At 44.2% G+C, this 14,238-nt stretch overlaps 1 protein-coding gene and 1 pseudogene across 2 annotated transcripts in view; one reads left to right on the top strand and one right to left on the bottom strand.

The window, feature by feature from the left end:
- Positions 1 to 1,155: 1,155 nt before the first annotated feature.
- Positions 1,156 to 2,883, top strand: LOC129036535 (group XIIA secretory phospholipase A2-like; annotated as a pseudogene).
- A 2,574-nt stretch (positions 2,884 to 5,457) lies between these two features.
- ORC1 (origin recognition complex subunit 1) overlaps positions 5,458 to 14,238 on the bottom strand; it is a 31,783-nt gene continuing 23,002 nt past the window's right edge. Inside the window, exons 15-17 of one of the 2 annotated variants that reach the window (XM_054487807.2) lie at positions 8,349 to 8,518; positions 7,730 to 7,817; positions 5,458 to 6,286 (exon numbers count right to left, since the gene is read on the bottom strand). In XM_054487807.2, coding sequence (XP_054343782.1) covers positions 6,074 to 6,286; positions 7,730 to 7,817; positions 8,349 to 8,518 — 471 coding nt within the window. In that variant the 3' untranslated portion in view covers positions 5,458 to 6,073. The remainder of the gene's footprint in view (positions 6,287 to 7,729; positions 7,818 to 8,348; positions 8,519 to 14,238) is intronic. The other variant, XM_054487815.2, reaches the window with a different exon arrangement.

Here is a 14,238-nt window from a genome sequence, read left to right as displayed (position 1 = left end):
TAAGGAGAGAAACGGAGTGTACCCGTTTTCTGCCAAGCTTGTGTCAGTCACTTTTCATAATGGAGCTTATACCAGTTCTCAATCCTGCAAGATGGACATCATCTCTAGAAGAAACGGAGGCTCAGAGAGAATTATTTGCCCAGGGAAATACAAACCCAACCTCTTTAGCATCAGTAAATATGCTCTAGTCTAGTTTTCTAAGGAATGCAGGTTTCTCCCTGCGGCTTCCAGAGTCCAGTTAACAAGAGATTGAGCTCAGGAGTCCGAGACCAGCCTGGGCAACATGGCGAAACCCTGTCTCTACAAAAAATTACAAATATTAGCCGGGTGTGGTGGTGCGTGCCTGTAGTCCTACCTACTGAGAGGCTGAGGCAGGAGAATCGCTGTAGCCCCGGAGGTCCAAGCTGCAATGAGCTGTCAACTGCCCTTCAACCCGGGTGACAAGGTGAGACCCTGTCTCAAACTAAAACAAACAAAAAAACCGAGAGCGGAGTAATGGGGAAGTGGCCAGATTCCCATCTAAAGTAACCACTTCGATTTTTGGGGGAAAGAGAAGGGCTTAAAAGGAAAATTTGATATGGGAAGCATGCAAGAATTGTACAGAGTACAACGTCTGTGTGTCTTGTTCTGGTGGCTATCTTGAGTCCCAGCCTACCTGGAGCGTGGGCTGGTCTCATCTCCACAACGGCCCCGCTGTTGACTAGCCACCTTGAAGTAATCTTTGGAATTTTGCAGCTGTGTCTCCAGGCTTGGTTTGTCTGTCTCAAGATTAGCCCTTGGAACTTCTAAGAAGGCAGATAATTAAATACTAGCATACAGTAAGATAAATGTGAAGGGAGTATATACAGTGAGAAAGGGAGGGATATGGGGTCTATTTTACGGCTAAGGGAAAAGGCTTTTGCAGTTTGCTTCAAGGTTATATCTTGAAACCCAAGAGAAAGGAAAAAAAGTTTCAAAATGTATTTTAAAGTTAAACTGCTGGATTAGTTTCTTCTGTCTAAAACATTGCCATCTCCTCTCCTGCCTATGCCTTGAACTTTTAAATTATGTTTTCTAGTTAGCGATTTCAAAGATCTCCCAGTTTACTTGGACGAAGGGCTTTTCCATCTCCTGATTGCTTACCTTTTTTTTTTTTTTTTTTTTTTGAGACAGGATCTCACTCTGTCACCCAGGCTAGAGTGCAGTGGTGCGATCTCCGCTCACTGCAACCTGCTCCTCCCAGGCTCAAGCAATCCTCTCACCTCAGCGTCTTGAGTAGCTGGGACCACAGGCACGTGCCACCATGCCCAGCATTTTGTTTGTTTGTTTGTTTGTTTTTTGTAGAGACATGTTTTTGCTATGTGCCCAGGCTGATCTCAAACTCCTGAGCTCAGGAGATCAACCCACATCAGCCTCCCAAAGTGCTGGGATTACAGGCGTGAGCCACCATGCCCTGCCCATTACCATTTTTAAATTGAGGTTTCACATCCATATTTCTCATTCCTTTTAAAATTATTTAAAATTTTTTATAATGAAACATTTAAGATATACACAAAGATACACAATATTTAACATTTACTAGAATGCAAGCTCCAGAAGGATAAATTTTTTTGTTGCTTCTCCAAGTGTCTCATGTCTACAGCAGTGCATGGTACATAGTAGGCACTCAATAGTTCCTTGCTGTGTGTGTGAATTAACTACATGGGCATCTACTACCAGTTTAAGAAAGAAAAAAAAAACAGGTGAGCGGGCGCGTCCCCGCGACCGCGCTGCCTCCCCGAGGCGGTTCACGTAAAGCCAGCGAGGCCCTGCCGGCCAGCTGGGAAGGAGGCGTGGATATGGAGCTGGCGGCTGCCAATCCCGGGGCCCGCGCCGCTGCCTAGCGCGTCCCGGGGGCTCTTTGGGGACGCGCCCCTCGCCGCGGCTCGGGGACCCTTAGAGCCCGGCGCTGCGCGGATGGCCCTGCTCCCGCGCCCCGCGCTCACCCTCCTGCTCCTCCTCATGGCCGCTGTTGTCAGGTGCCAGGAGCAGGCCCAGACCACCGACTGGAGGACCACCCTGAAGACCATCCGGAACGGCGTTCATAAGATAGACACGTACCTGAACGCCGCTTTGGACACGGTCTCTGCCAGTATAAATGCAGTGACGGATCTAAGCCTTTCCCACGTTATGGTTATAGACCCTCCCCACCGAATGGATGTGGCTCTCCACTGTTTGGCGTTCATCTTAACATTGGTATCCCTTCCCTGACAGTGTTGCAACCAACACGACAGGTGCTATGAGAACTGTGGCAAAAGCAAGAATGACTGTGATGAGGAATTCCAGTATTGCCTCTCCAAGATCTGCTGAGAAGTACAGAAAACACTAGGACTAACTTAGCATGTTCAGGCATGTGAAACAACAGTGGAGCTCTTGTTTGACGTGTTATACATTTAGGTTGTAAACCATATCTGGACAGCCAACGAGCCGCATGCAGGTGTCATTATGAAGAAAAAACTGATCTTTAAAGGAGATGCTGACAGCTGGTGACAGATGAAGACGGAAGAACATAACCTTTGACAAATAACTAATGTTTTTACAACACGAAACTGTCTTATTTTTGTGAAAAAAGAAAAAAAAAACATAGTTGGAGCTACCTGTACATCTCCCATATTGCAACACCTCCCTTTCCCAAAGATGTACCCATTATCCTAAATTTAGTGTTTATTATTCCTGAGCATTTCTATTTCTGTGTAGGTATCCTTAAGCAATACATAGTATTTTGCAAGCTTTTAAAAATTATATCATTGGTTACATACAGTGTAATTCTTCAACCTTTTTCTACTCAACCCTGTTTGTAAGCTTTGCTCAAATTGACATGTATACCGTATCTAGTTAGCTGATTTTCATTTCTGTATATGATTCCATAGCATGAAAATAAGTCACTTTCCCAATGGCTTACCATTATAGAGTGCTATGAACTTTTTGTATGACTCTTGGTGTACGTATGTGAATTTCTCTAGAGCATATACTTAGGAATGGAATTGCTGGCTGCATTAGTCAGGTTTCTCTAGAGGAACAGAACTAATAGGATATATATGTGTGTGTGTGTATATATGTGTGTGTGTGTGTGTGTATATATGTGTGTGTATATACATATATATAGTCCCACAATAGGCTGTCTGCATGCTCTATTAACCATCACACTGGCTGATATGGTTTGACTCTGTATTCCCACCCAAATCTCATCTTGAATAGTAATCCCATAATCCCCATGTATCCTGGGAGGCACCTTGTGGGAGGTCATTGAATCATGGTTTCCTTCATGCTGTTCTTGTGATAGGAGTGAGTTCTCACGAGATCTGATGGTTTTATAAGTGTCTGGCATTTCCCCTGCTGGCACTCATTCTCTGTCCTGCTGCCCTGTGAAGAGGTGCCTTTCACCATGATTTTAAGTTTCCTGAGGGCTCCCCAGCCATGTGGAACTGTGAGTCAATTAAACCTCTTTTCTTTATAAATTACGCAGCCTCAGGTATTTCTTCATAGCGCGAGGACAGACTAATACACTGGCTCATACAATTTCTTGCATTTCCTAGGCTAAGATTCACCAAATAATCTTCAAAAGTCATTCCACCTCCATCAGCAGGGTATTAGGGTTCCAGTTGTTCTGTTTTAACCATAGAAAGGTTTTCTAATAGATGTGAAATGGTTTTGGTTTGCATGCCTCTTTTACTGTTTCCATTTTCTTGGTCATTTGTGTTTCTTCTTCTTTGGATGACTTGTTATTTACCCATTTTTTTCTTTTTCCTTTTTTTTTTTCTGAGACAGTCTTGCTCTGTTGCCCTGGCTGGAGTGCAGTGGCACAATCTCAGCTCACTGCAACTTCTGCCTCCTGGGTTCAAGCAATTCTTCTGCCTCAGCACCCCCTAGTAGCTGAGATTACAAGTGCATGCCACCACCCCTGGCTAATTTTTGTATTTTTAGTAGAGATGGGGTTTCACCATGTTGGCCGGGCTGGTCTCGAATTCCTGATCTCAGGTGATCTACCTGCCTTGGCCTCCCAAAGTGCTGGGATTACAGGTATGAACCACTGCGCCCAGCCCATTTTCTCTTTTTCATTGCAGAATTTTAAAAAATATTGATATTGATCCTCAATCCATTATATGTAATTATACATATATATGTGAATATAGAAATACATATTTTTGCTAAATGATTTGAGAATGAGTTGAGACATAACACATCACTTATAAATATTTCATTATGAATCTCCTAAGAACAGCATTCTCCCACATAATCACAAATTTATCATGCTCAGGGAATTTAACACTTACAAAATACTGTTGTCTAATACATAGTTAATAATAATGTTTATAATTGTTTATATTTCCTAAATCCAGGACCCAGTCAAGGTTTACACAGTGCATTTAGCTCTCATGTCTCTATTCTCCTTTGGTGTAGAATAGTTCCTCCATGTTTTATGTTTTTTTTCTTGTGATATTAGTATTTTCAATGAGTTGAACAGCTGCTTTGCAGAGTATTTCTCCCTCAATTTAGATTTGTCTGATAATTTTCTCATCAATAAATTTAGGACAAGCATTTCTGACAGGACTAGTACACGGGTGAGGCTGTTTTCTTCCAGTACCTCATATTAGGTTTTATTTACTTTTTTCAGATGGAGTCTTGCTCTGTCGCCCAGGCTGGAGTGCAATGGTGTGATCTCAGCTCACTGCAACCTCTGCCTCCTGGGTGGGTTCAAGCAATTCTCCTGACTCCCAAGTAGCTGGGACTACAGGTGACACCACCACACCCGACTAATTTTTGCATTTTTAGTAGAAACGAGAGAGTTCACCATATTGATCAGGCTGGTCTCAAACTCCTGACCTCAGGTGATCTGCCCACCTTGGCCTCCCAAAGTGTTGGGATTGCCGGCATGAGCCACCCACGCCCAGCCTCAGTACTTCATGAGGTTTTAGATGTTCATTGCCTGTTGTTGGTTTCCATATAAATATCAGAATTAACTGCAAAGTCATACAAGAAACTTTGCCAAGATTTTGATTGGAATTGTTTTCTATCCAGAGATTACTCGCATCTCTTTATTAGACTTATTCCTAGAAGACAGACATAGTGGCCCACACCTGGAATCCCAGCTACTTAGGAGGCTGAGGCAGGAGGATTACTTGAACCCAGGAGGTTAAGGCTGGAGTGAGCTATGATCCATTACTGCATTCCAGCCTTGGTGACAGAGGGAAAAAATAAATAAATAAGTATTTAAATCAATTTATTTCTAAGTACCTTATATTTTCTGTGACATATAAATCTTTTGTATTTAAAGATTTGTTTTGTTTTTATGGTAAATGGTACCTTTGTAAAAATTACACTTTCTAGCTATTTGTGGCTAGAGATTACTTATGGTTTATATTATTTCCAGTAGTTCCTTTTTTATAAACTAAATTTTATTTATATTATTCGAAACTTAAGACAGATAGTGACATACAGTGAAAAGTCCTCCTCTAACCCCTAACCCTGGCCATCTGATTCTTTCCAGAGGTAATCAGTGTAACCAGTTTCTTGCATACTCTCCCAGAACTATTTTATATAGATACAAGTAAATTGTGTACTTATATTTTATATATGTTACCATTAAATAAATGGCAGGCCTAGTAACAGAAATAAAAGTCACATGGAAGGACTATTGTAGGAAGGACAGTTTGGTTTCATAATCAGATGTTTGTAATGATTATAATGTAATAACTTCACAAACACTCAGGAAAAAGCAAATTATTTAATGGAAAATTCCAAAATACATGAGAGCCATTTCCATTCAATATACTTTGTTACAACAATTCCATGTACTTAGAAAAAGGAAATCAGATTCTTTGTAGACTAGCCGGACAACATGGTGAAGCCCTTTCTCTACAAAAAATACAAAAAATCAGCTGGGCGTGGTGGCATATGCCTGTAGTTTCAGCCACCTGGGAGGCTGAGGTTGGGGGGTCACTTAAGCCTGAGAAGTCAAGGCTGCAGTGAGCCATGATCGTGCCACTGCACTCCAGCCTGGGCGACAGAGCAAGACCTTGTCTCAAAAAACAAAACCCAGCAAGACCACAGTCTTTTAACTTGTGAAGCCCCTTGACTCTTCTTTCAGTGCATACAGCACGTCGTCCTGGCTGACATTGAGCCGCACCCGAAGGAGCAGATCGTTCCTGCTGGGCTCCACAAGCAGGAGGCGACAGGAGCCCAGGTGAGAACACACGGCCATGGTCTCTGACATGGTGGGGTATGGCAGCCCCTCCATTCTGCATAGCGCCACATGTTGACTATATATCTAGACACAAATAGCAAGGCAAAGGTTAAGAGGAAATACAATCCTGGGGCTTTTTCTGTTCCTTTCTTTCTTCATTTGAGAAAATCAGACACATGGCCCGCAGGATATCAAACACTCCAGAAGGCATCAGTTGGTGCCCCAGTGGTACACAAAACGCAGAGGCAGAATGGAATGCTAGCCTTGGAATCAGAAAACAGCAGGCCTGAATCCTGGTGCTAATATTTACCTAAATATGTAAACCTGGGCAAGTTACTGCACTCTTTTGAGCTTCAATTTTATCTATAAAATACACTGTACATCCCTTGTGAGTTAATGGATATAAAATGACTAGTAACTCTCACTGGTGATACAAATAGTCTTGTCTCCAGGGGCTGAGAGTTCCATAATTGAGATTGTCAAAATTCAAGTCAAATTTTGCTACAAGGCCACTTTCCTGATCAGGTACAGTGAGCAAATGCCAAGGCATGACCCTTGGAAAAGCACAAAGGCCTAGAGAGAAAATTGAATAAAGAAATAAAGGGAGGCAGGAGGATAGCTGGAAACATAGATTCCTACCCTAACGTTCTCTACTGGGTCAGCTAAATCTGGAGCATTTCTGGTCACTTTCCATTCTAAATATCTATGAGTCCATCCCCGTCCCAGCGCCAAGACTGGGAGCTTGTCAGGAACAGGGATGTTAACCAAATCAGCTTGGGGTTCAAGGATCCATCACAGTTAATGGCACACTGCAGATGTTCAGGAAATGTTTATAAACTAAAATGAAAGTCACTCTCTGCAGAAGAGCTATCTCAGACTCTAGGAGGAGAACAGTAATGGGCAAAACATGACCAGCAGCTAAAATTTTAAACAAGAATTTACAACCAACCCAATAAATAAGTAGCTGAAAGGAAAATGTTTTCCTGACTTATTTTAGTTAAATAAAGATGTCTAAAACATACATACACAGACATACACACTCTCAGGTACACACTCATAAACACCTTTAACAATTCATCTTCCAAGGCAGCCAATTACCTAGAGATACCAGTCTTAAGTAAACTAACAAAGCACAAGCCCTACTGATTCCTCTCACTTGATCTAATTGAACTATGCCCATGTAGGGATTAGATTGATCTGTGATTTGTTCTCAAATATGGCCTCATTCTGAAAGCCTTGACTCCACTACAACATAAGCTGTAATCGGGGAGTAACTTTGTCTTGTTCATCTCATTCTTTGAACAGTGTCTGGCACACAGGCCTTCAATCTAACATGCAGAAACCAGTCACTAAAGGTCTCTTATGCAGCTCTATAAAATGTCACATTAAAATAGGTGCCAGTCTGGTATTCTTTCACATACTCTAGGTGGCACAAAATAGAGACTGTCACACATTCATGGAAATTTCCACATATTTTAAAAGCGCAAGTCCAAAATCTAGAAGGATTTGAAAAGAGGAGGAGATCACCTGTTGAAACGTGGCTTCCTCCAGTCCTGATCGACGGAACTCTGCGAGGATGGCTCTCAGGAAGCTCTGTTCCAGAACAGAGGAATTTCTTAAGGGAAACGAGGGGATGTGAGTTTTTGTCAGTGGCTATAACCCCAGCCCAGAGGAAAGCCAAAGAAAACTTTTCTGTGTCTTTAGAAAAGAGAAAACCTGGAAAATAATTTCTCCTATATTATGTGGCAAGGTTCCCCCTGACCCCCAAACTCTCAAACTGATACAGAAAATGTCACTGTGGAAGTGAGGAAACATAGCAACTACATCTGGAAATATACTGGTCACTCATAAATACCCGTGCCCTCATTTCATGAGCAGAGCACATCAATCAGTGTGAGAAAAGCAGCTGCTTCCTTTTTTTTTGTTCCTATCATAGCACTTTTATGCCCTAAACACCTATAATATAGCTCAATTAGTGGCAAATATTCTATTATCCTAGGGTTATATTTCTGTTTCCCTGACTAGATAATGTCCCTACGAAAAATAACTGTGTTATTAGTAAGTGCAGGTTGAATGAGTAAAAGCTTAGAAAGGGAAACATGTTTCTACAGCCTTCCAGGAAGGCTCAGGAAGTGGAGCATCTTACTTGATGGCCGTGATGTATGATGATGAAAACATCTCATCCACAGCTTCCATTGAGTGGGCTATGGTGACCAGGCCAGGGGAGTCAGGCTTCTGCTGGGAGAACTCACAGATCTCTGTGGCACGCCTGCAGATGTCCAGGCACCGTCGTGCATCTCCAGAGAGTGCTGCTACCTACAAGAGGGAATATTTTATTCCTGAGGCCACCTTAGCCCAGAAGAACCAACAGATTCTGTATTCAACTAAAAAGAAAAGGTAGTGCTGGCAATGGACATAAGCGTAAAGTTAAGTACTTAGCCCTGGCAGGGAACCTTAAGGAAGAATAGAAATGAATTATTATATTGTGCATGGGACTCTAATCCTCTAGTCCAAACCCCTGTCATGGTTTTACAGTTAACTCCACAGTGGATAACGCAGAAATTCTCAGCTTTACTATTCAGGAAATGAAGTCTAAAATCAGAGACGCTTGGTTCAAGATAATTATTGAAGCATCTGCAAACAGAGTTCTCACTCCTTGCATAGAGAGAGACGTGTGCCCCCAGAAGCAGCCAGCCAAAGACAAGAGGCTGAGGTGGAGCCTATCTGGAGATAAAGCCATAGCCAGGCACCCCTTACAGCACATGGTGAATTTGGAGTCGGCTTGGTCAATGGCTAAGAGGACCAGAATCAAGAATGTAGGAAGGGGCTGGACGCGGTGGTTCACACCTGTAATCCCAGAACTTTGGGAGGCCAAGGCAGGCAGATCACCTGAGGTCAAGAGTTTGAGACCAGCCTGGCCAACATGGCAAAACCCCATCTCTACTAAAAACACAAAAATTAGCCAGGGTCGGGGACGCGGTGGGTCACACCTGTAATCCTAGCACTTTGGGAGGCCCAGGCAGGTGGATCACTTGAGGTCAGAAGTTTAAGACTAGCCTGACCAACATGGTGAAACCCTATCTCTACTAAAAATACAAAAATTAGCCAGGCATGGTGGCATACGCCTGTAATCCCAGCTACTGGGGAGGCTGAGGCAGGAGAGTCACTTGAACCTGGGAGGTGGAGGTTGCAGTGAGCCAAGATCACGCCACTGCACTCCAGTCTAGAGTCTGTCTTAAAAAAAAAAAAAAAAAAAAAAAAATCACTTTTCAAGTAACCCAGGACACAAACATGACTATCGGCTTATATTTTTCCCTTCCTCTAATCCCCAACATTGAACTGGTAAGGGTGTTCTATAGCCCTTCCTGCTTTGTCAGTTCTCCTCCCCTCCCATCACCACCTGTACAACCTGGTGAAGAGGCACCTTGTGTGGTGAATAGCAGGGCCTCAGGACAAAGTGAAAGGAGAACTCTGGGGGGTAAGGAAAAACCTAAACCGGTCTGACCCCGAGGGTATCAGTGACACTTGGCAACCCTATGCATCCCTTCGGGCTGCTGCTGGGACAAGGGAGACACAAGAAAAAGCTAAGGCCCAGCCAACATGGAACCTAACAGGACATCCTGCAGGCACCTGAAACTTGACCTCCACTTCAGCCTCAGTACAGGGTGAGTGAGACCCATTACGCAGAAGGGATGGGAGGGAAAACGGCCTACTTGACCTTGGTGCTAGGTGGATGTGGGCACAAAAAAACTTGGTGTGTGCTCTTGATGCCCAGGCTGGAGTGCAGTGGTGTGATCTCGGCTTATGGCAACCTCCACCTGCTGGGTTCAAGCGATTCTCCTGCCTCAGCCTCCCGAGCAGCTGAGATTAAAGGCATGTGCCACCACACCTGGCTAATTTTTTGTATTTTTAGTAGAGATGGGGTTTCACCCTCCCAAAGTGCTGGGATTACAGGTGTGACCCACCACGCCCAGCCGACTTTTTGTTGTTTTTTTTGTTTGAGAGAGGGTCTGCTCTGTCACCCAGGCTGGAGTGCAGTGGCATGATCGTGGCTCACTGCAGCCTCAACCTCCTCGGCTCAAGCAATCCTCCCAACTCAGCTTCCCAAGTAGCTGGGACTACAGGCACATGCCATCACATTGGGCTAATTTTTAAATTTTTTGTAGAGACGGGGTTTTAAAAATGTTGCCCAGGCTGGTCTCAAACTCCTGGGCTCAAGTGATCCTCTCACCTTGGCCTCCCACAGTGCTGGGATTATAGGCATGAGCCACCCCACCCGGACACGCCCAAGTTTTCACAACCATAAGCCCTCGCTTGGATTTGGAGCCCAAATTTATGTTGTATTTCCTACAATTCTCAAGTGGAGAATTTTATTTTAAAAATGGTAACAGTTAGTAGTGCCCCTAGATAACAGAAGCAAAAAAAAAAAAACAAATTCTAAATGAATTCAACTTCAACCCAGGCCCCAATTAACTCTCAAATAAAGAAGCCTGCTGAATCCCATGCATATAGTAAAAATAAAATAAAAATCAAGACACAAAAATAAGAAAACCAAGCCACATATGCATGGGAACCAGCAGAATCAATGGTTATCAGAATCAGACCCCTAAAGACTTCAGATATAAGATATAGAATATAAAACAGATTTGCTTCGTTATATGTAAATAGAGAGGGCTTTGAAACTATGGGCAAGAGATTTGAGGAAGAGCAGCATCCAAATTGGATGTCTTCTGAATCTTTGTTAAAAAAACCGGGCTGGGGCGGGGCGCAGTGGCTCATGCCTGTAATCCCAGCACTTTGGGAGGCTGCAGCGGGCAGATCACGAGGTCAGGAGATACAGACCATCCTGGCTAACATGGTGAAACCCCGTCTCTACTAAAAATACAAAAAATTAGCTGGGCGTGGTAGCACATGCCTGTAGTCCCAGCTACTCAGGAGACTGAGGCAGGAGAATTGCTTGAAACCAGGAGGCAGAGGTTGCGTGAGCCAAGATCGTGCCACTGCACTCTAGCCTGGGCGACAGGGTGAGACTCCCTCTCAAAAAAAAAAAAAAAACACACACACCAAAACTCTGGCCGGTCGCAGTGGCTCACGTCTGTAATCCTTTAACTTTGGGAGGCCAAGGCAGGCAGATCACTTGAGGTCAGGAGTTCAAGACCAGCCTGGACAACATGGTGAAACCCCGCCTCCACTAAAAATACAAAAATTAGCTGGGCATGGTGGCGGGTGCCTGCCTGTAGTCCCAACTACTTAGGAGGCTGAGGCAGGAGAATTGCTTGAACCTGGGAGGCGGAGGTTGCAGTGAGCCAAGATCGTGCTGCTGCACTCCAGCTTGGGACACAGAGCAAGACTCTGTCTCAAAAAACAATGACAACAACAACAACCCACCCCAAGACTCTAAAAGGAAGGGAAGCAACAGGAGAAGATTTAAAAATATAATTTTGCAACTTAGTGCCAGGTGCGGTGGCTCACGCCTATAATCCCAGCACTTTGGGAGGCCGAGGCAGGTGGATCACGAGGTCAGGAGATCGAGACCATCCTGGCTAACACGGTGAAACCCCGTATCTACTGAAAATACAAAAAATTAGCTGGGCATGTTGGCGGGCACCTGTAGTCCCAGCTACTCGGGAGGCTGAGGCAGGAGAATGGCATGAACCCAAGAGGTGGAGGTTGCAGTGAGCTGAGATTGTGCCACTGCACTCCAGCCTGGGCGACAGAGTGAGACTCCATCTCAAAATAATAATAATAATAATAATAATAATAATAATAATAATAATAATTCTGCAAGTTAGAAAGACATGGAAGAGTAGCGGTTAGTGTAGCGGACTGGAGAAAGCCAAATCCTAAACCTGTATTGAGGAATCCAAGAACAAATCTAAGTTACATTAAAAATCCTCAAAATGCTCCGGAGTTAGTGGTGCTGGAAAGAGGTAAAGGGGGGTTGTTTAACTAAAGTAGGGATTTTTTTTTTTTTTGAGATGGAGTCTCGCTCTGTCTCCCAGGCTGGAGTGCAGTGGTACAATCTTGGCTCACTGCAACCTCGGCCTCCCAGGTTCAAGCGATTCTCCTGCCTCAGTTTCCCTAGTAGCTGGGACTACAGGCTCGTGCCACCACGCCCGGCTAATTTTTTGTATTTTTAATAGAGACAGGGTTTCACCGTGTTAGCCAGGATGGTCTCCATCTCCTGAGCTTGTGATCCACCTGCTTCAGCTTCCCAAAGTGCTGGGATTACAGGCATGAGCCACCGCACCCGGCCAAAAGTAGGGAATATTTGGTTGCAGTTGAAAGTTAAAAAAAGTTGAGGACGTTAAGAAACTAAAGATGCTTAGATCAGGAAACAACAAAGTGTGGCTCACCATCTGTTTTTATAAATAAAAGTTTTATTGGCTGTAATCCCAGCACTTTGGGAGGCTGAGGTGGGTGGATCAGGAGGTCAAGAGATTGAGACTAGCCTGGCCAACATGGTTAAACCTTGTCTCTACTAAAAATACAAAAATTAGCTGGGTGTGGTGGCGTGTACCTGTAGTCCCAGCTACTTGGGAGGCTGAGGCAGGAGAATGGCTTGAACAGGGGAGGTGGAGGTTGCAGTGAGCCAAAATCGCACCATTGCACTCCAGCCTGGTGACAGAGCGAGACTCCGTCTCAAAAAAAAAAAAAAAAAAAAAAAAAGGAAATTTATTCTCAAAGTTTAGCAAAAAGTCTCTGGTCCTAGGAATGCTAGGCATTATTGTAGAAGAGGTGTCCCTTACCAAAAATAGATGATTACTATATGCATGCCAAACTGGAAGACCTCTTCTGTACCTGGCACCAGCCCCTCATTCCCAGAACACTGCCCTCCAGACAGGACAGGGGAAGCATACTGAGAAATCTGACTATCCCCATGGGAAAGGAGGAAAGACAGTGATACTGGCCCACTCAGATCATCCCACAGCAAAGCTCATAGTTAATAAGCCCCACTCACATGTTCAGAGCCAGCTGTTTAATCTTCACCCTTACACCTGAGAGGACAACCAAGACAACTGCGGAAAGTCTCTAACAATGCAAGATAGAGACCAAAATCAACTGACAGAAGCATCTTGGAGGAAAACGGGAAAGGACAATTTCAAATAAATAGGATGGCATTGGCCGAGCGCAGTGGCTTGCTCCTGTAATCCCAGCACTTTGGGAGGCCAAGGTGAGTGGATCACCTGAGGTCAGGAGTTAAAGACCAGCCTGGCCAACATGACGAAACCCCATCTCTACAAAAATACAAAAATTAGCCAGGCGTGGTGGCACACGCCTGTAATACCAGCTACTCGGGAGGCCGAGGCAGGAGAATCGCTTGAACCTAGAAGGCGGAGGTTGCAGTGAGCTGAGATCACGCCACTGCACTCCAGCCTGGGCGACAGAGTGAGACGCTGTTCCAAAAAAAAAAAAAAAAAAGGGTGGCATAAAAAAAGCATCATTCGGAGAAAAGAAAAAGCCTCTTAGATAGTCTAGATAGATAGCATAACAGCAAAAGTGAAAAACTCTACCCATAAAATGCCTAGATGATAACTTTGAGGATCTCTCTCCTGGAAAGCAAAGCCTGGAGACAGGCACACAGTTGGCTCACCTCTCACCCCAGTCCCTAATATAGTAGCTAGTTCCAAGCAGGAGTCACAGTCATGTGCTGCTGCTACAGCCATTCAGGGTGAAGAGTGTGTCGGCAAGAGGAAACTAGAAATAAGTTTATAATTCTTTTACGTGCTGAAATACTTGTGGATGTACAGTTTTTCTTTCCTTCTTTCTGCTTGAGGCAGACATTTAACCCACTTTGTTCCTCAGCAGCCGCGGAGACTAGTCTGTGGTGAACTCTCAGGGAGCATTCTCCTATTAGACTTGGAGGGGAGGGGCATCTAATACCTCATATCTAGCCTGGAGAGTGTGCCTTGCTGGGCATGTAATAGACATGATCTTGTTATATTTTCACAATGACCCTATGAGGGATGTGCTCCCATTCTTCTTCAGGGAAGAAAACCGAGGCTCAGGAAATTTTTAAGTAACTTTCCTATAAC

This window comes from Pongo pygmaeus, chromosome 1, assembly GCF_028885625.2.
Source record: "Pongo pygmaeus isolate AG05252 chromosome 1, NHGRI_mPonPyg2-v2.0_pri, whole genome shotgun sequence".
NCBI classification, from domain to species: domain Eukaryota; kingdom Metazoa; phylum Chordata; class Mammalia; order Primates; family Hominidae; genus Pongo; species Pongo pygmaeus.
The sequence above is the reverse complement of the archived record's forward strand: the minus strand, read 5'-3'. Positions and strand labels throughout refer to the sequence as shown.